The sequence below is a fragment of the Amborella trichopoda genome, chromosome 12 (assembly GCF_054954075.1).
Source record: "Amborella trichopoda isolate Santa Cruz 75 chromosome 12, AtrichopodaSantaCruz75HAP2 v2.0, whole genome shotgun sequence".
NCBI classification, from domain to species: Eukaryota; Viridiplantae; Streptophyta; class Magnoliopsida; order Amborellales; family Amborellaceae; genus Amborella; species Amborella trichopoda.
The window spans coordinates 49,535,985-49,560,919 of NC_142347.1; the positions used below are offsets into that span (position 1 = coordinate 49,535,985).

Below are 24,935 nucleotides of genomic sequence, written 5' to 3' on the forward strand. Positions count from 1 at the left end.
TTAAAATATCATCGATGAATACCACCATAAATTTATCCAAAGAGGGTTTAAATATCTGATTCATCAAATCCATAAATGCAACTGGTGCATTGGTTAATCCAAAAGGCATAACTAAAAATTCATAATGCCCATACCTTGTTCTAAAAGCTGTATTGGGAACATCTTCACTTTTAATCTTAAGCTGATGGTATCCAGATCTAAGATCAATTTTTGCAAATACTTGTGATCCTTGTAATTGATCAAATAAATCATCAATTATAGGTAATGGATACTTATTTTTCAATGTCACTTGGTTCAACTGCCTATAATCGATACACAATCTCATGGTCCCATCTTTCGTTTTAACAAACAGTACTGGAGCACCCCAAGGTGACACACTGGGCTTGATAAAATTTTTATCTAATAATTCTTCCAATTGTTGTTTTAGTTCCTTAAGTTCTGCAGGTGCCATTCTGTAAGATGCCTTGGAAATTGGTGCTACCCCTGGCAATAATTCAATGGAAAATTCAATTTCCCTGTCAAGCGGTAATCCTGGCAATTCTTCTGAAAAAACGTCGGGAAATTCTCGAATAACCGGAGTGGTATCCAAATTTATTTATTCTTTCCTATCTTCTTTGATATAGGCAAGAAAGCCTTGACACCCTTTTCGGAGGAGGCGATTAGCTCGAATACAAGAGATTAAATATGATGGGGAGTCTTCTTTGATACCATTGAAGTAAAATACCGGTTGATTCAGAATGCTAAAGGTAACCATTTTCTTATAACAATCAATACTTGCATAGTATGCAGAAAGCCAATCAATGCCTAATATTACATCAAAATCTTTAATTTCCAAGAGTATTAAATCAACCAACAGTTCCTTTTCTTTTATCTTTATTACACATGACTTGTACACTATATTGATGTTAATTGAATTTCCCATCAGTGTGGCTACCTCTAGAATGTATTCTAATTATTTTGGTTCTACCTTTAAGTGGCATGCAAAGTGTGATGACACAAATGAATGAGTAGATCCAGGATCAATCAAAACATGAGCTACTTTTTTTAACATAATAAGAGTACCTTGCATGACTGATTTTGAGGCCCGAGCGTCTTGCTCGGTGATTGCAAATACTATTCCCTTCATCTGCGGCTTGTGAATTATCTCTCCCTGCTTTGGAAGTTGTTGCATCTGTAAGCTATGACATTGTCTAATCTGGTGTCTCAATTTTCCACATTTAAAACAGGCTACGGTATTCCAATAATAAGAGCTGGATCCATGGTTTTTCCCACATTTCTTACATGGTTCTATTGCCCTTTGAAGTGGCAAGGGCCTTGGCTTCTTGTTTGCCCTTTCAAACTGTTGTTGATTAAATGGTGTGGGTCTAACATGGCTTTTCTGATTTTTCGTCTTTTGGTAATCTTCAAAATCTTTTTCGACAATTTAGGCTCGATCCATTATTTCAGCATAAGTTCTTAATTTCAATACTGATATCCTGCTTCTGATAGCTGGCCTGAGACCCCTTTCAAATTTTTTCACCTTTCTTGCCTCATTGTTAATCATATGCGGTGCAAACCTGGCCAATTCAGTAAACTTGGCCTCGTACTGTGCTACTGTCCGATTTCCTTGGATTAATTTAAAAAATTCCATTTCTTTTTTGTCACGAATAAAATATGGGAAATACTTTTCATTAAATGCCTCTAGAAATACTTCCCAAGTCGAAGGTTTATTTTCTTTGACCAATACTCCTTTTGCCATTCGCCACCAGTGTTGTGCTTCACCTTCTAACATAAAAACTGCCTAGGCCACTTTCCTATCATCAGGACATTCCATTACCTCGAATATTTTTTCCAATTGCATAATCCATCCCTCGGCTTCCAGTGTGTTTACAACACCCTTAAAAGAAGGTGGGTTCAATTTATTAAATTGTTCGATATTACTTCCACCATTTTCTGTAACCGACTGTCTAGATAGATTGTTGTTTTCCATCTGATGTTGCATTAGAGCAACCATATTTTTCAAGGCTTTGTGAATTCCTTCCATATTGGCTTCAGCTATTATGGATCTTGACTTTTTCCCTGTCTGTACACACAATAAATGTGATTTTAAGTACATTATTTTTAAATTTCCTAAGAATCTTAAACCTATTGCTTTGATACCATAATTTGTCACACCCCAAGAAATTTCAATACAGATATTCTTGAGATGTGACAGTCCAAAACATATATACATCTCTTGATAGGACAAATTTATAGTGGCGAGGTCTTACAAAGTAAATAAAGAAAGCTAGCACAACAACAATATCTTCCAAGGTTGATCTTGACTAGCACTCAAAATGAATCCGCAGTTATCCTGAAAAATGTTTACCATAGTTTGATGAGTTTGGCTACTCAGTAAGTGATCATCATAATCCTAAGAATAATCATGGTTGAAAGATATCAATGTTTTCAAACAGCAGATCTATTAACAGAAATGCATCAACAGTTTCACTTTCAATAAATGTATAATTAAGCATAATCCGAATAATTGAAATGCATATAACACTTTAACGGCAGTGCATAATTCAAATGATTTCACAAAATACCCTACTGGCGTCCCAAGTAGGTCACCTATATACCCCATCAGCGTCCTGATGGGTCCACTTAATCTCTATCGGCGTCCCAGATAGGTCCACTTAATCCTTGCAGGTCCACTTATACCTCATCGGCGTACCAGATGAGTCCACTTAATCCCTACCGGCGTCCCGGATAGGTCCACTTATACCTCACCGGCGAACCGGATGAGTCCACTTACATACTTAAATTATTTCTAAATTTCTTTAAACATTCGAAAGCAGCAAATATCATGTGCTCAACATATCACTGAAATCATTAATATGAATCTCACTGACACCATTAATAACAGTCACTTTCAATAACATTTCAACCAATCAAATATTTTGGGCTCAAATTTAGAAAGGTAGCAGTTCGTAAAGACATTCTAGCATAATTGCCAATCTAATATGTATAGAAAAGCTCTTATAGAAATTCAAAAATACGGAATTATCACAATTTATGGGATGTTAATTTGCAAATAAACATTTCACAACAATGCTATAATCAAATGCAAAAATATCATTTTTCAGCTAATAAGGCAGTCATTTGCACATGAAATTCACAATGTCTAAATATTTAAAAACAGTAGAAAGAAATCTCACAATTTTACTAAAAGCAGAAATATCACATTTATTTTTAATAATTTGATAGTATCTAAAATTTTCTAACAATAGACAAGAAAAATAAATAAATTTATTTTTCTAAGAATTTACAGCATTTAAATTTTTTAACATAGATAAAATATCACAATTTTTATTAAAAATATTATTTTTCAAGATAATGAGGTCGTGTGCGCATAAAATTTATCGCGCCTAAAATTCATGATAATAAACATAAATAATTATTTCATTTTATTTTTAAAAATAATGGATTATTTTTCGAGACAATGAGGTCACTTACACACAAAACTTATAAAATAAAGATCCTGGACGGAAATATCACTATTTATTAAAAACAGACTATTTTTCAAGAAGACGATGTCACTTACCTAAAATATTTTGAGAGGGAGCTTCCGATAAAAATTCGGCTAGAGAGAGAGAGACCTCAAAATTTTATAGGGTGGGAGTCATCGCCTCTCGTATTTAAACTCTTACGATACTTTATAATAATATTTTATTAAGTTACACCTCATACACGAGGTGTAACGTTTATATTACCTCTTATACGCTTAAAGCCCACGTCCACTAGACGTGGCAAGGCAGCGGCAAACAAAACAAATTCAAACTAAAAGCTTTGAAAATGGTGATGGTCCCTAAGAACTATCATGCTCATATATGGACCATCACTTATTAAAAGTTTATTTTCGCTTCTTTTTTTATATATATATATTTTAGGATTATTACAAGGGGTGACCCAAGCGATTGTGCCACAGTTGAAATGATGTAGCATGATTGCATGAATGTATTTTTTTTTTATCTTTGAAGACATAAAGGTCGTCACGTTCTTCACCTAGACCAATCACCCTCTTCACATATAGGACTTGAAAAACACAAAATTTAGAAATTCAAAATGGCAGCACAATTGTGAGTATGTGTTAATTTACTAATGGAAAGCAAATTCAAATGGAAAGAATGAATGCATAAGACATCATTAAGAATGAGTGTTGGAGAACGAGAGAATTGCCCTTTGTCATAAACATTGACAATTTCTCCATTGGGTAATCGAATTGATTGGTGTTGGTGGGGAATAGGTGTGACAAAGGAAAGGTTCATAGAGGATGTCATGTGGTCGGATGCGTCTGTATCAATAATCCAAGAAGATGACTAAGAAGAAAAAGTAGTACATGAAAGGGGCATGCCTGCCAGGTTTGCTGATGATTAACGGTTGTCAGTGTTGAGCAAATATATCAAATGGTTGTGTTGCTCAGGAGACAAGGGAACAACAATAGAACTTTTGCCAGTAGCGACGGGGACTTTGTTGGAGAAATCATGAGAGGAGGTAGCAACAGCAGTGCGACGGCCAGTTTGAGGGCCACGTAATTTGCGGCATTGATCATTAACATGACCAAAGAAACCGTAGTGGTCACATCTTAGGCGTACACGGCCTTGAGGACCATGGAGCTTCCGGCATTGGTCTTTGGTGTGACTATAGAATCCACAATGCTAGCAGTGGGTACTAGTGCGGCCCTTGGAGTTTTGCCAATCTGCCGCGTCCACTGCCATAGGAGGTGTTGGAAGAAGCTGCCATCGTTGTGGCCTCTAATGGCTGGGACATGCGAGAGTGCATATTTCGTTGTCGCTCATCTTGTAAAACTAGAGCATAAGTTTTGCTTATTGCAATAAGGGGGTCCATCGTGAGAATATTGTTGCGCACAGTCGATAATGAGTCTTTCAGTCCCATTAAAAACTGAATGACCCGTTCGTTTTGCTTGGGTGTGGACATCTCCTTGGCAGCTCCGCAATAGCATTAGGGAAGGGAAGAGAGGGAGTCGAGCTCATCCCAATAACCCTTTAGAGTTGTGTAGTATGATAAGATAAGAAGTTGGTCTTGAATTAGATTAGAAATGTCACGGGAAATGCAGTAAATTTGGGCAGCTTTACCCTTGGGAAAATCATTCCTGAAGGTCATCTCAAACATCTTGCGCAGTCTCAAAGTAAATGACGTTGTTAGTATGGTCTCTGCAGACATTATTCCAGACCCAATACAGTACCATTGCTTTGCAGCGATTCCAAGCGGAGAAAGTGGGTGCATTCGCCGCTGGTTTGGTGATAGTACCGTTGATGAAGCCAAGTTTGTTTTCAGCTTCAAGAGCAGTGCTCATGGCACGTTTCCATAGAGGGTAGTTATCTCTGGTGAGAAGTTAGGAGACGAGCACCAACCCGGGGTTATCCGAGTGATGAAGGAAATAGGGAGAGGAATGATCAGAAGCCTCTCCACTGGATTTGGTGTGATCGAGTGCCATGGGAAGAGAGCGATCGAGACGAAGAAGGAGAAGCAAAAAGGAAGTAAGGAGAGAAAGAGTAGTGAACGAATAGGCGTTGTTGGATTTTTTGTTTTTTTTTGTAGAGAGAGAAAGTGGAAGGTAGCAGGGGAAGAAGGGACCAAATAAAATACATAAAGAAAAAGGTTTGAGTGAATAAGGGAAAACCGGGGGTTAATTTGGATGAAAGAAAAGAGTAAAAAGTATTGCGCTTGACCGATAGTGTGATGTTAAAAGAAACAACGTTTTGGTTTAAGAGGGAGAAAATGCAGTAAAAGGGCGAAGAGTTGCAGAAGACCATGAAAGGGGCAGAAGTGGTGAGCAGCAAAGATGGTACGGTAGAGTACAAGAATAACGGAGATGGAGGAAAAGAAGTACGAAGAAGGGGCTGCTAGCTAGAGTTGGGTAGCAGCAGGGCGCGGGGACTGCTGGTCGGAATTGGGTCATAGCAGGGCTCAGGGCAGCAAGGATGGAGAAAAACAAGGAGCGCACATCAACATGCAATGGATCTGGCTGGAATTGGGTCACAACAGGGCTCGGGACAGCAGTGATGGAGAAAAACGAGGGGCGCACAGTAACAGGCAATGGATCAACGACTCTGCTCTGATACCATGTAAAACCGAGAGTGCTCTGTGTGACTTGTCTTTTTATTGACAAACACAGTGAATATATACAGATTACAAGAAGTATATGGTTACAACAGTAGAGAGAAATGAGGGATCCTCTATTGGACTCGGTACAATAGAGAGAAAAGAGGAATCCTCCGTTAGACTTGGTAATAGATTTCATGTGCAAGAACTACATTTTCGGACATGATTCTGCATGTGCAGCTTTGCACTGAAATTTGGAACGATACAAAAAAAAAGTTATTCCCTTTTTTCAGAGACTTCCGATAAAATTAGAATGATACGTAAATATATGTTCGAGTATGATATTTCTTTATCCATTTACAAGTCATGGCAAGAGAACCCAAATCCAGGGTCACCATCTATTTTATCACAACAAGTTGTCAACATTTATAATATATTAATAAAAATCACCTCGAATTGGTGGTCCATGTTGGGATCTGGTCGGCACCCAGATGATTCCCTTACAAAATAAATATTCAACATAATTGCAGGAATCGCTGGCGAACAGGAAATTCCCTTAAATATCAATTTTCAGATAATAGTTTTTTAGTACTTCCATTTTTTTACCCTAGATAACTGAGCCAAACCGGATTGGCGATTCTAATCCGAATTGGTATAGTGAATGGGTGATCCAATACCCAATTCCATGTTTTCAAACACTGATCATCTTCTGGTGTGTTTGTACACCTCAACACACAGCGCCCTAAACATGAACTGAAAAAATGGAGCTTGGCAACTTAAATGCTATGGTCATGGCTGGAATACAAACACTGTTAGGTGTAGGGGGGCAATGGACCTAGACCGACCAGGGACTTGAAGGGTAGACCCAACCGGGTCCGGGTATGGACAAACACTATTTGCGTCCAGGTCTGGATACAGGTCCAAATCCCGCATTATATTTTCGAGTTTGGATACAGGTCTGACTTTGGTTCCAAGACCCATAATACATATTTGGCGGACCTGTTGCCACCCCTAGTTAGGTGGTTGGAGGAAGGGATGCCAGTTCACCTTAGTCCAACATACAATTTACAGTTGACATACCCCCGATTTTGGCAATACATTTGTGGACACCACACATGTTTCCCAATGCCAGGGCAAATGTACGATTAATGACCCCTCACCTTTCATAATAATACAAGGAAAAAATTTGCATACGGTGTCAATCGTGAAACAAATTATATACGGTGTGAATCTTGTATTTAATTCGAGTGAGGTGGTGCATATAAAAAGTCCTCTAGAAGGGAGTGTTTTAATTTCAGAAAACCCTCTTATAAATATGAAACAAACAGATACCCTCCCCTCAAGTAGATATGAAAAAATAAAAAATAAAATTTAAAGTTCTAAATAAAATGTATATTGTAACAAGTTATACGGACTATCTATTTTAAAAATTTTCAATTGTTTATAGATTTGCTCAATTTGTACTATCTTTAACATTTTAAAATTTATAACTAGGGATGAAAGTAGATTTTCATGCTATCATGCGAATTTTAACACCAGCACAACATCTCGAGACAAAATTTGGAGGTGCGCCTTATTCCTACAGGACAAGGAGACAACTTATATAAACCTCACTTATATTACAAACCTTCCCTGATATTGTTGCTTGTCTGTTGGATACAGTTAATGTACGACTGCTGCTCATAACAAAAAATGAACTTAGTATCTCAAAACCCTATCTCAAAATGTATTTTTGGTATCCAAATTTTATATGATGGTTTGAAATTCTATTTGTGTACTTGATTTTAAAACTTGAAGTTTTAAAAAATGAAAAAGTTTATATAAGGTTGTAACCTTAAAATGTAAAAATACATATTTACCTCAAAAATCTATCAATTTTTTTTTTTAATGTTAAAAAACCCTCTAATTGATCATCTCGACATCGAGATGTATGAATATGAAAAAAAAAGATTTTGAATCCTATAAATAGTGCATCTTGCAACATATTATCTAGGCCGTCCATTTTCAAGTTTTTCATATGCGTATAGATCTACTTGAAAATAGACTTTCAGATAATCCTAAAATTGTTTTACTCTAAAATTACATGTTATGATAAAATTTGGAGATGCATCTAAATTGGATTGTTTAAGGTTGTAACCTTATAAAAACCACGCCCTTCAAAAACTGGTGCAGACAGTCGCTTTGTGACTACTCGAAAAAAAGTTGATCTAAATAAAATGCCGCTAGAAGTACTTTTCCCAATGCACCAAATTCATCTTCCATCCCATAATCATCGAGGTTGAGATTCTTCAATTTCCAAAGAGAAATTAACCGTAGACTTAAAAAACCGATGTTTGAAAAGTCGTCTCGTTCCCAGTACTATAGTAGCTAAAAATCATTAAAAAAAATAAAGAATACAAAAAAATTCCCCCAAATTAGGAAAAATATATTTAAAGTAAAATTTTAACAAAATACAACTAATTGTTGTTAAAAAAGTAGCAAAAATCGAGTAAAACAAATGAGTTTGTGATCGGGGGTATTTTAAAAATTTTCCACAAAAATAAGAAAATATAAAAATAAATATTAATGGCCAAAATTTATTCCAATTTTTGCCAAGATGATAGAAAATATAAATAAACATGTTACAAATATATTTATTATTTTCTTATATTTTTTATAATATATATATGTTTTAAAATCCTCGAATTGGATATCCAACTCGGGCTCGATAAGGACCCGAGTCTGAGTAACTCAGCCGAGTCGAATATCTTTTTTTAAAAGCTAAAACTATTTCATTGATGGCAGCCCCTCAACCATGTTTCGTTTCTCTTCTTTCAAGGCCAATGGTAAATCAATCTTCCTTCTACCCAATTTTAAATGTATTTGGGACTTTCACTGCTTCGGACAACCAAATATATGCTCCAAATTTGTATCCACCTGAGGTGATATGGACCTTTTCCTATTAATGTTTTTGGATTATTTTTTTTTGCCTTATTTACATGTCCTAGGAGAGAGAGGATAATTTTTTTGCCTTATTTACATGCCCAAGGAGAGAGAGAGGAGAAAAGGACCGGCCACCTGATGCCCCTTCCAAATCCCTCTTTTGTGTGACTCTGGCAAATCACATGCAAATGTCACTACTCTCAAACGGCTTGGGTTTCGATAAAGGGGCTACGGCTGCGGTAGTAGCACCTCCACACTCTAGTCAAAAAGTTGTGATTTTTCAATCTTATGGACCCATCTCACTAACACTTTCAAAACATTAACTTTTAAACTATTTAAAAAAAAAGGGCAGGACAGGGCAAAGCAGGGCATGTCTTCCTCACTGAATTACCAACTAAATAAAAAAAAAGCTTGGATCTACTTGGATCCATATGTAGACCATATCCAAGGCCAAGCCAGGCTTTGGACCCAACATGTGAGGTCCAATTGAGGGTCTAGATTTTGGCGGTCAAGATATGAACTCTACCAGGTTAAGGTGAATCCAACCATTTGCAGCCCTAGAGTGCATGTACATACACGCCTTTGGTATATCAATTCTCATGCCAAGCAAGAGAGTGTGAATTTCGCATTGTGTTTTAAAGCAAATAACAGGGGGTGGATTGTCCACCCGGCAATTTCAATCCAATCCGGATTGAAAATCAAAATCATACAAATATAAAATAAATAGATTTTAACCTAGATTTAAGTTCAACATGCCGATTCAGTCTAAAAATCATTGGGTGACCAATTGGCATTTTTTCAAACACTATGGTTGCCTTGCTGTCCAACACAAACACGCAGGTGCATGTACCCAAAACTCAGACATGTTACGCCCGATTGTTTGTGCTCGAAGCTCAAAGGAAACATTTTTCAAACTTATGAATAAATGGCAAACATAACCATCCAAGTTTACATATTACGGGTTTGGGTGTTTATGACCCGTCTATATGCATCCCCAAATTTAATTAAGGGAATTTATCAAAATATACATAAAAGTTCAATTATTTAACATTTTATCCGTCGTTTGATTTACTTTCGAAATGCACTTCAAATACAGGCATATGAGTTGGAATAGTTATAGATGGGTGGTGTCAAACTATTGAAAGGTTATGTATATTTTGACAAACTTCTCTTTGATCAAAGAAAAAAGATATTTCCATAGACATTTTTATTTATGGAAAATCTATATAATGTTGCAAACCGGCCTTAACCGGACAAGTCTCGGCCTGTCAAAAAAGTGTTAAAAATAAAAATACACAATATCTACAAAAATTATGAAAAATATATTTGAAGTATGATTAAATGAAGCATGTCCAAATGAAGTTGAAAATTAGTGAAAAATATATTTTGAATATAGACTTGTGCGCATGGGTATTTTTTGAAAAAAAAAAATAGAAAAAGAAGTAAAAACGAGTATTCATGGCCAAAATACTTTCTAATCTTCGTCAAAATGATAAATAATATTAAAAAACGTATTACAAACAAATCCCTCTTTTTTTGGGATTATATATATATATATATATATATATATATATTTTTTTTTTTTTTTATTTTTTTTATTTTTTTAAAATACCCATTTTGAACACCAAAACCAACTAAAATCGGTACCGACCAGTGCCCAATTCTGGTTTGACCGCTCAGTTACAAGTTAAATCGATCGAGTTTACAAATACTTATATACACTATCTATTTTTATTTAGACGGTCTAGATTGGACATTGTCTTAAAAGACATGGCATATATTGATATTGTCTTAAAAGATGCGTCAAATCTACATCGTTCAAATAAAATATATCGTGTAGAGTATTTCAATCTTAGGTTGCAACCAAAACAAAGATATATTTATTACATTGGTCGAGTTCAATGTTCAAATAAAATTTTCTCAAACTTCATTTCAACATCCAAGCTATCAAATTTCACATATGATGGTTATAAGTAGTTGTGACCCCCTTGTACAAAAGGTAAAGGGTATGGTTTGTATAAGGCTCATGCTCTAACCAATCAAAATAAGATGCGTATTCAAATAGTTTTGAAATATCTTGTTTCCCTATTGGAAGTCTTTGCGATGGCCTAAAAAATTAGCTTTATATCTAATTATAAATTTTAAAGCTTTAAAAATAATGTATACATAGTAGATCTACGAACAATTGAAAATCTCGACAAGCGACTATCTGAAAATGCATTACAAGATGCGCTATTTCCAACATATGAATTCCATTTTTTCTTGTATCCATGCATCTTGAAGTTGAGATGATCAATTTGGGGATTTTTGGACATCAAAACAACTCAAAAGTTTTGAGGTGCACCTTAATTTGATTGGTTAGGGCCTCCCCCTTTGGGAAAAAGTTTATATAAAGAGGCGGCCCTAAAAAATAAAAAGGAAATTTTTTTATATAAGGGTGAGACCCTAAACAATAAAATTAAGGCGTACATCAAAACTTTAACCATGAGAGATTGTTTCAATGCCCAAAAATCCTCAAATTGATCATCTCGACTTCAATATGCATGAACACGAAAAAAAAATGGATTTTAAGTATTAGAAATAGTGCATCTTGTATTGCATATTCGGACAGTGAATTTTTTAGGTGTTTAAGTGTTTATAGATCTGCTCGATCTACACTATTTTTCCAGCTTTAAATTTTATAATTAAAGATAAAAATAAAATTTCAGACCACCACAAAGATTTCCAATAATAAAACAAGATATTTCGACATTACATGATGGTGTGCCTTACCTTGATTGTTTAGCGCCATGGCTTTATACAAACCACACCCATTCGTTATTGAAATTAAAAATCAGTCTCATGTATTTCATATTATACATTCAATCTCACTTATTACAACGTATAGTGCAAATTAGTTTATTTATTTTATACCTTGTGCTAAGCCCAAATGTAGGGCCTGCATATTTCTCACATCTACATATTTGTAAAAAAATAAAAAATATTCGAAAGAGATAAAATTATAAAAATACCTCTGAATTTATTTTTCTCATATTTTTTACTTAATTATTTTTCTAACAGTATATGATGATTAGAAACACAGACACCCAAAATTCAAGTTCAATTTCATGTTTATAAAAAGGGAAAAGTTTGTGTAAAGTTGCATCCTTAAAATGTAGAAATATGGATGCACCTAAAAAATTAATCGAAAAACATTATTTTAATGTTGAAAAACCGTATAGTTGATCATCTCGACATAGAAATGTATGAATATGACAAAAAACAGAAATTAAGTGCCGAAAATAGTACATGTACAACACATTATCTAGACTATCAATTTTCAAGATTTTCATATATTTGTAGATCTACTTGATTTTAACTATTTTTGGATTATAATTAAATATAAAAATAGATTTTTGGATAATCCTAATAATTTCTTTTATGATAGAATTTGGAGATCCACCGGAATCCGATCGTTCATCTTTAAAAAAAAAAAAAAAAAAAAAAAAAAAAAGAACAATTCGATTTATTGGCCTATCCATATTAGAATGTAGAGGTTAAGTGAGACAAAAGAGGAGCCCATTTTATCATGTGTCTTATTTAAACGTATTTTGGCATTAAGTGGGGGCAAATGGTTTTCAAAATATTATCATTTCCCCTGTCACTCTCTACCCCATGCCGTACGTAGAGCTCAAAACTTATTTGTTTTACAGAGAGAGAGAGAGAGAGAGGGGGGAAAGGGCATACATTACATGGAAAGGGACAAGGGCATTACAAGTGACGAGACAAGTGCTGAACGAGATCTGATAGGTGTGCTAAACAGATTAATGGAGCCCCATGCCCCTCTCTCTCTAAAGTGTAGAGTCCCATCCTTCTCTCTATCTACTCTCAAATAAGCCTATTTTTTCTCTCTAAACTTCCGCCCTCGAAGGTATTTTCTCTCTCTAGCATTCATTATCTGGTTCAAGGAACAAGAAGAAACTCTTTTTTCGTTGGAAAATTGCATCTACTCCCATTTACACAATGTTGGTTGTTTTTTTACGGTACGTCTCCTCATATCCAGTCATTCACTTTATGTCACATAACGTCTGCAACTCTCTCTCTTCCTTCCTTCGATTTTGTGAAATATAATTTATATATGACTCCTCAGTTTCTGCCATTTGAAATAAGCCGCCGCCTGCTAGCTTCCCCCTACTCTCTCTCTCTTTCTCTCTGGATTCCCCCTCTCTAAGATTCATTGCAGTACCGTCTCTCTCCCCTCCCCATTTCTCTATCTAAATTGGAAAGAACCAATTTGTTCCAGCACAGTTTTGGGACATGCATTTCCATGGTAAATAACTAAAACTACTGTTTTCTTTTCTCTCTCTAAGTTTGAAAGGTGCAATTTGCTGTAGTGCTATTTTGGGGACTTGCATGCATTCTTATGCAATATCTTATTGAAATGAAATATCTTATGTGCTATCTTATAGAGCCTATGGACTTTTTATCTAATTAAGCAGAAATACTTTTATTGGTTTAGACTTCACAAATATTTTCATTGCCAAAATAAAATGCCTCAAAGTTTGAATTTATTTATTGCGTTATAAAGAAACTGGGTATTTTTCCTGCAAAATTTGTGAATTCTCACTTATTGGGGCCTAACAAATTGGAAAAATTATATTAACCTTTTTTTTTTCCTGAGATCATACTGTGTAAAGTGGTGTATGAAAACCCAAATATTTATTGTTGCCCTTCTTCGTCTTCTTTATTTATTTATTATTATTATTATTATTTAATATCAGCATAAAATCATAAAGGTTTTATTTATTTATTTATTATTATTATTATTACTATTTAATATTAGAAGAAAGTCATAAGGGTCTAAATTTATTGTTGGATGAAGTATCTACAAGGTCTAGTTTTTATAAAAACAAAATAAAGCTTCATCTCAAATCCTCTTCCCCAACGCACTTTGGGCAACATCCATATCTATAATGGCTTTAAAATTAATCTCTGACACCAACAATGAAATTTGAAACTCAATAAATTTGTATAAATCTTAGGGATCTATGAACATTATTTATTTATTTATTTTTACGGTAAAATGGACTGCCTAGATAATTTGTTACAAAAATATACTATTTTTAGAGACTTGAAATCCTATCTTTTTTTTCACAACCGCTGAGATGATCAATGTAAATTTTTAGTTAAAAAACTTTACATCCTATTTTTGGTAAATGATAATTCAGGGGCCATTTAATTTATTTATTTTTTTTGTGGTTATTTGTCTACGGTTAAGCCACACGTGGTGAATGTGAAAATATGTGATGGAAAGTGGTTCAAGACAAGCACCCACGGACAGCCAACAATTTTTTTAGTTTTTATTTTGAATTAAAGAATGCAAAAATCTCCACACAAAAAAAAACCCACAAATAGTTGCGTCATCGAGAAATTACAAAAATCAGACTCGATGAACCCATTTTTTAACTTCTAAACGTTTTCTTTTTTTAAAAAAAAAACTCTTTTGGGTGTTTGATATGATTATTTCCTCATAATTCTATGCTTTTTTTTAGCTCTTTGATGCTTTCTTTTAATCTCGGTGAAGGCGAAGAGAACGAGGATTTCACAATTTGATGGTAAGTTTCATGCCATTTATTAATATTTGTTTTTTAGTATTATGTGTAATTTAAGTTTTTAATTTTGTTGGGTATGTAATTAAATGAAAAAAAAAACTATGATGATGATGTAAATTTTTGAGTGAATTTTTTATTTACCTCTTCTTGTCCGATTATCCAATTCTTTTATTGAAAATTTCATTCACGGTGTATTGCATTTATTTATTTATTTTTTATTTTTATTTTTTATTTTTATTTTTTTGAGGTCTGGGATGTTTTGATATGAGGAATTAAGGCAGGAATTTTATTGCTCTCATTTTCTTGTTTTTTATGAAATTTGAAAAGATAACTCTTTTAAATTTGGAAGTATGATTTGGCAAAGAAACAGAGTCTTTGGAACATGGGTTGTTATTTTTTCCGCTTTACTTCACATGAAAACAAATGTTAAGGATTATAATATTTTATAAATGTAGTTTTAAGGAATTTCTCAGCCAGGTAATTCCATGGGAGATTTCCAAAACTTTTATTTGATTTTTCTGAGAGGTCTAGGTATTTATGTTTATGTCTACAGAAAATAACAGCAAAGAGTACTTTCAAAGTATTTATGAAAGGAAAAAGTTTATATAAGGGAGCAATCTTAAAATGTAGAATTGAGGTGCATCTCAAAAATTTATTTGAAAAGGTTGTTTTGATATTGGAAAATCCTCTCTAATTGATCATCTCGACATTGAGATGTACGAATATGTGAAAAAATAAAGATTTTGATTTTTAGTGCAATTTGCAATACATTATCTAGACCGTCCATTTTCAATATTTTAATGTATTTATATATGTATTTGATTTGAACCATTCCTAGGGTTTAAAAATTCATAATTAGACTTTTTCACAACAAAATTATATCTTATAATAATATTTGGAGGTACACCTTAATTGGATTGTTTAAGGTTGCAACCTTATACAAACCGCACCCTTTCTATAATTCATTTCATTTTTTTTTAAAATACCAAACTGGATTTTCTTGTAAAATAGATGTTCTATTAAAGCATGCACTTATTATTCTAATTTAGATAGTCAATATCGTGATACAAAGGAAGACATTAATTTTGTAATTACAAGATACTGTTAGAACTAAAGTTTTACCTTTTTATCAATAAATTTCCAATTTTTTTTTAGACTTTTACTTAAGAACTTTAGTCTATACATTTGAATTTTTCATTTCCAAATACATTATAAAGTCCTTGGTATTTTCATTATGTGTGTGTTTTAAGAGGATATTTCCTTCAATTGTGGCCAAAGTCGGCTGAAAATTCACACTTTATAAAATATAAAGTTTCTTGAATAGGAAATTCACCCGAATTTTGGCTGACAAGGCTCAAATTTGGCCTTATAATATCTAAACTTCTTGCTCCTATATTAAGTATTGTTTTTATCTCATTCTCAAGTGTTACCAAAACCGGATTAGGGGTGGCAACAGGTCGTGTCCGGGTCCACCGACTAGACCTGAACGGACCCGACCCAAAAATTAAAATATTTATATATTTAAATATATTCTAGTGTATTTTCATAAATTTTTTTGGATAAGTATATTTTCATAAATTGAAAAATGTAAGATCCGGACCCAAATAGTGTTCGGCTCCAAGATTTGAACCGGATTTGACCCGCCGTGTTCAATTTTTGAACCCATACCCAAGGGTCGGGTCTAGCCGTTGGGTCCCAGGTTGGGTCCATATCCATTGCCACCCCTAAACCGAATGGGCCACCAAATTGATCCTGGTGCAAAGAAAACATGTCTGTTTGTTGATCACACTGATTGAACTGGATTTTTGTTATTTAAATGGAACTAAGGAATAATAAATTAAAATATGACGTATATTATGGAACAAATACGTTACTTAAGTAACTAGTCAAAATTTGTTGGTTTAACCAGCCTGATCTAAAAAAATGTTTTTAACCAGTTTTAATCACACCAAGTTTTTGAATTAAAAGGTCACCGGTCGACTGTTGGACTAGTTGGTTTGGTCTAAATCGATTTTAGCTAGTCTAATCAATAAAATCAGTTCTACCAGTCAAAGTCGATCAAATATTGTTTTTACTTATTATTTACCAAATGTGTTCGTGCTTTTATTTTCTTCGTTTTTTTAATAAAATTATTTGAAAATTGTCTTTTATTATTGGTTGAAATTTGAAATTGCATATGGGCAAAGCTAAAGTCTCATTTAAAAGTTCATGAAAATCATTACATAAAAAACGTGAACAAGATGATGGCCAAAAGTGGACGAAAGTGTTTTATCTTCTTCCACTTGGAAACGTGAAGACACACGCCTCATATCTTTAAATCAAGATTGACACGCTTACTTTATGCATTTACACTTCTCTTTCTTTTTCTTTTTCTTTTTCTGGCTCAAATTTTGGGTAGGAAAATGTTTCATACACCACTCGTGTATTGTATACGCATAACCTTTGGGTCAGATTGGGAATTTTTATGAGTATTCCATTTTAATTTGATGGAGGCTTAGAGTCTCTTCATGAGGAAGCGAGTCCCTTATTTCATGTAAAAGCAACTCCCTGTGCATGTGAAGTAGCTTGTTTTAGAGAAAATCACCTTTGGATGATTGTTGTCCAATTAAGATCAAATGCCTGTTTATGAGCAGACAACAATGTTAGGATAATACAACTTATTTTATCGTCTAATTTATAATGAATATGTGATATCGTTGTCGACACTGTGATAGCCATTCAGTCGAAGTCAAACAGTTGACACTCATTCCCGATATATATTTTTATATATATATGTATATTATGATAAAGTACAAGTATGTCATGAAATCAAATGGTTAAGGGTATGCCATTGATTATGCATTATGCTCGATAAAACTTTTCTTGAATCGTGTGTATTGATTTTAGTGTCTGAATTTCAAGTCTAATGGCTAGAGGTAATTGTAACTGTTTTTAATGCCTGAATTTCAAATCTAACGATTAGAGATGATTATAACTTTTTTGTAGTAAAAAATAGTTAGGTCTCACATATACATTCCCATAAACTATATGTGTATGCTGGCCCGGCCGCCATTATGTATTGTAATGGGTGCTTGCTAACCGTTACAAAAAGAAACAGTTATTAATTAGTCTCTTTATGTTGCAGACAACGATGGGAAATTGGAGATTACTTTGGTGACAATGAACCCATTTTCTTGAACATTATATCTTTTGCTCCCAACCAACACCTTGACTTCGTGGGTATTGGCTCTTTGATTTGTTTGTCCATCTAATCAACAAATTTGGGTAGTTTGTGCTTAGGCAAATGAGGTTTTTCAATCAATGGACCTGCAAATAAAACAAGGTAAGTTATGAGCCTCTTTTATTTTACTTCATTTTGTTTTATTGTTGATATGGAACTCTTTTCTTGGTTTAACGTTGTTTTAGTTATATTTTCAATTCTTGCCATTTAATTTTTTTTTTGGTGGATATACTTTCTTATTCTGGGTCTTTTTTCAATTCTTTCTCTGTAATTATTATTTTTTGTGTGTGTGGATATAATGTGATAACAATGTTAATTTGTTGTAAATTGATAGAAGAAACGACTGTGTTTAAGGTTTCTGTGATCGACGTACAGTCATCTGTTAACTCTAAAATGGGGTATGCATTTATTTATCTTCATTTGATTTTATGGTTCCTTCTCTTCATTGTTTATCGAATGTTTTATTGTTCAAAACACTTAGCTCAATTATGGAGTGTTTTTTGAGTCTGGTAGTTTGAACTAAGATTATACGTGATTTGAGTTGCAGAGTGCAAGAAGCATCGGGAGAATGCTCCATGGTTATGGCTTGCAATAATGGAAAAGGAAAGATCTTCCCTCTTGCAGAAGAACCATTAAACCTCCTAAAAGAAGAGGTTATTGCAGTTTCTATCACTGGTCGTGGTATCTCCTTAAGTCCTTATTCTCTTCTTTCTTCTTATAACTGTAACTATTATTTTGTGTTCATCACCTTGGTTTTGTAATGGCTTGTCTTTGAATTTTAATATGAGAATATATATATTTTACCCTACCACGTTAATTAGAACTACAATATGCAGAGATGGAGATAAAAACAGAGCAATGCCCTGAAAATGGGACTCGCATGTCTCCTTTCACTTGTGATGACTGCAAAGGAAGTGAAGAGAGAGATAGTAATTGTGTCCAATTGGTAGGAGATGGCTCTCCTAGAGGGGTCTTGGAGGAATCCTTTCATTTATTGGAATCAGATATGAGCTCTTCGAGAACCAGCACCTCGTATTCTGATTCCCAATCCTCGACCACAAATACTTCTCAATGGAGAGCTTTTTTTAGCCTATGGAAGCAAAAGTCCATGAATCGACTCTCCTCTTTTCCTCCTATGCGGGTTCCCAAGATATCGAGTTGGAAACGGGGGAGGTTGAGATGCCAAAGCACAAGTAACGCTGCTGATTTATGTTTTTTGAAGCCTTCTTGGAAGAATTTCACTCTCTCAGAGCTTCGAAATGCAACAAATAACTTTAGTTCAGGTGCTTTTGCCTGCCCAAGTTTACATGCTTTTTTTCTACTTGTTAAGAGTTGAGAAGAGGGAAAGTATAACATAAACGATTGTTTTATGGTATTATTTCAATAAAAAATATGGTTTTGAATGAAAGGAAATGTGATATGTTTCAATTGGTTTACAGTATTATTTCCATGGAACAATGGAATGGTTGTAAATAAACGGAAACGGTGATGTGTTTTGGTTTTGTTTTTGTTGCAGAGAACCTCATCGGAAAGGGCGGTTATGCCGAAGTTTACAAGGGAAGGTTGAATCATGGGCAGCTTGTGGCCATTAAGAGGCTTGCTCGAGGAACACAGGCTGATAGAACAGGGGATTTCTTATCTGAACTTGGGATTATTGCACATATTAATCATCCAAATGCTGCTCACCTTTTTGGATTTTGCGTCGAAGGTGGACTCCATCTTGTTCTACAATTGTCGCCACATGGAAGTCTGGCTTCTCTACTTCATGGTATTGAAACCACATAAATAATATGCTGTTACTCATTTCTCTTTCCTTTATAATGGGTTGTCTTGTAATGTGAAATGATTATTTTGCTTATAGTGTTTTTATGTATTTTTTCAGGTTCCAAGCAAAAACCAGATTGGGCTGTCAGGTATAAAGTTGCTTTAGGAACTGCAAAGGGCCTTCAATACCTGCATGATGGCTGCCCGAGACGTATAATCCATAGAGACATTAAAGCTTCTAATATATTACTTACAGAGGATTTTGAGCCACAGGTATTCTGAAATCTAAATCTTATTGAACTGTCTATTATACAAAGATAAATATTGAGTAATCCTTGAGATGTTGGTGAATCAAATTGGATTTTCTTGTCTTGGGAAACCTAGGCGATTTAGTTTTCTAACAATCTTATTAATGGAAAGTCTTGTTTCTCAGTCATTCGAATCTCCCTTGAATTTTCCTTTGTTCTTTTTGTACTTATTGAATCATGTCCCTCAAATTGGTTTTTACCAGATATCTGATTTTGGACTTGCAAAGTGGCTACCGAATCAATGGACTCACCATACAATTTCCCATTTCGAAGGCACATTTGGGTAAATGTTCATGACAGAAAAAATACTCCTTTCGCTTTAGAACTTGCTTGTGGTTCTTCATTGGGGTGGCATGTGGGTCAGTATGACCTGGACCCTGACCTGACCCAGATGTACACACATGCAGATCTGTGTGGGGTTGACCCTGACATGGAGGTGTCCTAGTCAGGTTCAGATCTTTTGGCCCGCTGATCCAACCCGCTGTTCTGTTCTTAGGGTAAAGAAGCAGCTTGGGCGGGGTCGATCCTCCAGATCAACCAGACCAGACTAGCAGCCCCGTTCTTTACTGACCATTGTTTTATGTATTGTTACAGATATATGGCCCCTGAGTATTTTATGCATGGAATCGTGGATGAGAAAACAGATGTTTTCGCTTTTGGAGTCCTACTTCTTGAACTCATTACTGGGCGTCGAGCAGTTGATTCTTCTCAACAAAGCCTTGTGATGTGGGTATGCGTTTTGCCTCTCCTACTCTATTTAAAACCATTTAGGGGATTCCCTGTTTTTGCTTTTTTCTCCCCCTTTGTGTGCGTTGGTTAACATTGGAGATCAATGATTTCTGTCTCTTCTTTCTCAGTTGATATAAGTATGAAATTTGTGTTGATTCAGAATCGAATGTTTTTTGCACAGGCGAAGCCTTTACTTGAAACAAGTAATTTTGAGGAGCTCGTGGATCCCTGTCTAATGGGTGTTTATGACCTAGAACAGATGAAGTGTGCGGTTGAATCCGCCTCTTTGTGTGTGCAATACATGCCGATTTTCAGGCCTTGCATGAGCCAGGCATATACCATACACCCAGCGTTTCTTTTCTCTTCAATTTCCATTCTTTAGCCTTATTGTGTCGTGCATCTCATTGTGTTTTCTTTCTTGTCTAGGTTCTTGAACTTCTTGTTGGGGAAGGAAACATGGCGTCATTAGAGAAGCACCCAAAGCCCAGTTTGCAAAGGACTTTCTCCTCTGCTGAGTTATTTGAAGTTGCAGAGGGTAAAAGCTATATGGATGATCTTACAAGGCATAGAAAGCTTGCTTTTGAGTTCTGAGATTGCCGAATGCTTGTTCGGGTTCTTGTTCACAACGTAAAATTGTTCTTGATTGTGGATTATGGAAGGTGATAAATTGATGAAGCTACTGAGTGTTTGCATGTTTAAAGTTTCTCTGTGTGCTCTACAATTGTAAGCCAAATGAAGTATGAATTGAGCAGTTTTTTTTCTCTCAAGCATTTCTGTAAGTTATATATGTTGTTTAAGTGTTTGTACTCATGGCAAACAATTGACACTTCCTATATATACTATTTTTGCACCAAAGACACATGGCTCTTTACATGAGCCACTCAAAGGGTCCCCAAAATTTCAGGGTTGATTGCCCAACAACCAACCTTAAAAAAGAAAAGATTACCCACCTTGAAGCCCATGGAAAAATCATGTCCTTTGATTAAATGGTGCAGTTTATATAAAATGTTTGCATTAAACAATAAAAGATACACCTCCAAACCCAACCAGAAGAAGTTCTTCTATTGCCAGAAACTCGTATGGTGGCATAAAATATATTTTCGTCCTGAATTGTAAAATATAAAGCTCTAAGAATAATGTGGATCACGCCGATCTATCAAACTTAAAAATATTGAAAATGAAGAATCCAAACAATATATTACACAATACACTATTTTTAGGCTTTGAAATCGTTTTATTTGTCATGTCCATATACAGCGATGCTGAGATTATCGGTTTTGATGGCTTTTCAACATCAAAGCAATATTTTCTTATGGGTTTTTGAGGTGCTCCTCACTTCTAGAGTATAAGATTAACACCTTATGTCATTTTAGGGGTTTAAGAATTCAAATGTTTAATCCATCTTGCAAAATACTCCTCTAGTAGTTCGAAAGTGGACCCAAAATCTTGAGATCATAAAATTCTTTCTAGGTGGGTTTGTTTTTTGAGGGAGTAAGTGTACATTATATGCTCCCTTATGACAACAATATAAATTTATTTGAAATTAATTGTAATATAAGGCCACCGTAGTTTGAGATTTGGGATTGTATCCCATGAGACTATTTGTCTTTCTTACAAGGAGATTACAATTACTCATGGTCATTAGATGTCAAAATAGATGGCTTGGGGTGTGTCATGAAGTTCGGAAAATTTTTTTTTTTGAACTTTGAGTTTAGTCAATGACATACTTATAATCACTTCGATATGTAATCTGAAAGACGAGAGTAATTATGACCTTCTTGTGTACGGGTCACAACATGCAAATGGAAAGCTGTAAAAGCATTAACAAAGGTGAGAATTCAACTCATGAAGGCCAAACATCAAGGCATTGTGTATTAAGAGTAAGCTCGAAGAAGTTGAAAAATCAAATGTAACGAGCCACAGACATAATTTATCTTCAATTATACTTGTAGAGAGATAATACTATGACGTTTGTTACACTATAGTTAATATGACATTGATTTTAGTTTACCTTTAGTAGTTCAATCGGCTCTCGATAATCGAATACATATAAATCATGTGTATAAAGATACATAGAGAGCTAGTTCACTAATTAAAGTAATTGAGGTTATGAGTAGCAATTATATGTGATAATATTGAATTAGCATTTTTTTTTTTTTTTTGACAAAGTTACGTAATTTTATTCAAATAAAAGGATTACTAAAGGGAGGTTACATCATCACAAATAATTAAAAATTGCAAGGACACTCCCCTCTTAGAAAGTAAATTTGCAACTTCAGAATGACACCATCAGAGAAGCCACCATGTCTAAAATTTGAAGCCCAATCGATTTAAGTTGTCAAGGAATCTATTGCTCCTTCTTGCTCCACTTAATAACATTAATCGAATCTCCTTCAATAGTACACATCAATCCAAAATTATTGTTAACAAAAAATTTTAAACCATAGAAAAGTGCTAGAAGTTCAACATGATTGGCCAATATGACACCACAAGGACCTCCATAAGCAAAAATGACATTACCATGACAGTCCCGTAATACCCACTACAACCAACTTGACCAGGATTACCCAACGAGCTTCCATTAAAATTAAGTTTAAAATATCTTTGTTCTTGCAGCATCCATCCGAAGCAAAGTCTATTTCTAGCAATGTTTAATTTGAAGAGATCTAAAAGAGAGTAGGAAATCTGTTGGCTAAATATATGTTACATTCGTTCTCTTGTAAATTAGTTTAATTTACAGGCTATTTTGACGAATCCTTTTACGAAATTGAAAGATGTTCCTTCACGCCTTAAATATTGAGTAAAACACAAAACTGCAAATAAATCAAAGGAGCAAAACGGAACTCTTCGTTCCTTTATAGGCCACGCAAAAGGGCTTAAAAGGCAATTTCAAGTTTTCAACTCAAACGAATTATGAAAACTGAAAACTAATGTTTTATTAGGATAGGATCGCCACCTAAACGGTGACCGGGTTTTTGTCTTGTCAAAATGGGTCCAATCACCGATCAAAAACTATATTTTAGGAAAAAATAAATAAATATCTTAATTTTAAATATTAAATATATGTAGAAATTTATAATTTCATTTTGATGGTCCAACTAGTTAAAATTGACTTGTTCAATAGACCAAAGCTGGTAAAACCTGTTTTTTTTTACCATATTAGGGCTATTTATTTGACTTTACATATACACTATTTTCATTTCAATAAACAATTATAAAAGGCAAAATTTCAAAACACATGCTAGAAAAAGTTTTGGCTCAATTAATACGTGCCGTCTATTTGATATGATGCTTAGATCTCGACTTTTGAAAGATTTTTCCATGTCCAAATTTTTTTAATAAGGCTTCATTATGAATAGATGAATAATGTTAGAAAAAAAAAAAAAATGATTTTGAATTTGTAAATTCCTAGATCTTGAAGTTCATCAAATGGATGGTCTAGATTCATTGTCGGTAAGGGATTCATTTTGAGTATATCTAATGTGCAAAATGAATTTGATTTTTTTGGGGATTGATTATTAGGATAAAGAGGGTGTGCGTCATTTTTAGGGTCATACAAATACTACAAATATAGAAATCATATATATATATATATATATATATATATATATATATATATATATATATTATTGTGCTTACATTATATAATATTTTATAATTGCGCTCAACCAAATTTGGACACTAATATACCATTGTTTTATACATGGAGCATTTATTTAGTATGGGTGTTTTTTTGTTATTATGAGAGGTGTGGCATCATCCACATAGAACAAACTAGTTATATTTAATGCTCCATGCCGGTGATACTTGGATGATGTCACACCCCTCATAATAATACAAATATGTATTTACTAATAAAAGGGTGTAGATTGTACAAAGTCGAGGCTCTAAACAATCAAAGTAGAGCCCACCTTCAAATAGTGACGAGAAATGTGATTTTAAAACTGAAAATCTTTATGAAAGCCTTAAAATATAATTTCTTCTCTAGTTATAAAAATTAAAGATTTAAAAATAGTGTAGATCAGGTAGATCTATGAAAACTTTAAAATCTTGAAAATTAACAGTAAAAAAATGCATTACAAGATGCACTATTTCCCAAACTTGATATCCATTTTTTTTTTTTAATGTCCATGAATCTTGATGTCAATATGATCAATTTGAGGATATTTGGGCATCAAAATAGCACATTCTAGCGAAATATTTGAGGTAAGCTCTGATTTGATTGTTTAGAGCCTAGGCTCTATATAAACTATTCCCCTATAAAAATATGGGTGGGGTTTGTATAGAGCCCAGGCTCTAACCAATCAAATTAGAGCC

At 34.2% G+C, this 24,935-nt stretch overlaps 1 protein-coding gene and 1 long non-coding RNA gene across 14 annotated transcripts; one reads left to right on the forward strand and one right to left on the reverse strand.

Annotated features, from left to right (window-relative positions):
• Positions 1-1,652: 1,652 nt before the first annotated feature.
• LOC148779650 (uncharacterized) lies at positions 1,653-2,333 on the reverse strand. The gene is made up of 2 exons (XR_016045480.1): positions 2,250-2,333; positions 1,653-2,062 (listed from the first exon to the last, which is right to left on the reverse strand). It is a non-coding gene; the product is annotated as an uncharacterized LOC148779650 (long non-coding RNA).
• A 10,274-nt stretch (positions 2,334-12,607) lies between these two features.
• LOC110007358 (receptor-like cytosolic serine/threonine-protein kinase RBK2) lies at positions 12,608-21,473 on the forward strand. 13 transcript variants are annotated; one of them, XM_020667841.2, is made up of 12 exons: positions 12,793-13,315; positions 14,538-14,600; positions 17,722-17,919; positions 18,152-18,215; positions 18,365-18,498; positions 18,654-19,100; positions 19,334-19,585; positions 19,700-19,854; positions 20,093-20,172; positions 20,484-20,619; positions 20,800-20,949; positions 21,045-21,473. In XM_020667841.2, exons 3-12 carry the CDS (start codon positions 17,898-17,900, stop codon positions 21,207-21,209), a joined length of 1,605 nt encoding a protein of 534 aa, XP_020523500.1. In that variant the 5' UTR covers positions 12,793-13,315; positions 14,538-14,600; positions 17,722-17,897; the 3' UTR covers positions 21,210-21,473. The 13 variants fall into 13 exon arrangements, with proteins under 13 accessions (XP_020523502.1, XP_020523501.1, XP_088709315.1 ...); XM_020667843.2 differs by lacking the exon at positions 14,538-14,600 and having other exon boundaries at positions 12,608-13,028; XM_020667842.2 differs by lacking the exon at positions 14,538-14,600 and having other exon boundaries at positions 12,634-13,315.
• The last annotated feature ends 3,462 nt before the right edge of the window (positions 21,474-24,935 follow it).

Excerpts from the sequence above, each read along its gene's own strand:
- LOC110007358 (XM_020667843.2), top strand. The coding sequence starts at position 17,898 with ATGGACCTGCAAATAAAACAAG. Across the intron at positions 18,216-18,364 it reads TCTGTTAACTCTAAAATGGG|AGTGCAAGAAGCATCGGGAG; the intron begins GTATGCATTTAT and ends TTTGAGTTGCAG. Across the intron at positions 18,499-18,653 it reads AGTTTCTATCACTGGTCGTG|AGATGGAGATAAAAACAGAG; the intron begins GTATCTCCTTAA and ends TACAATATGCAG.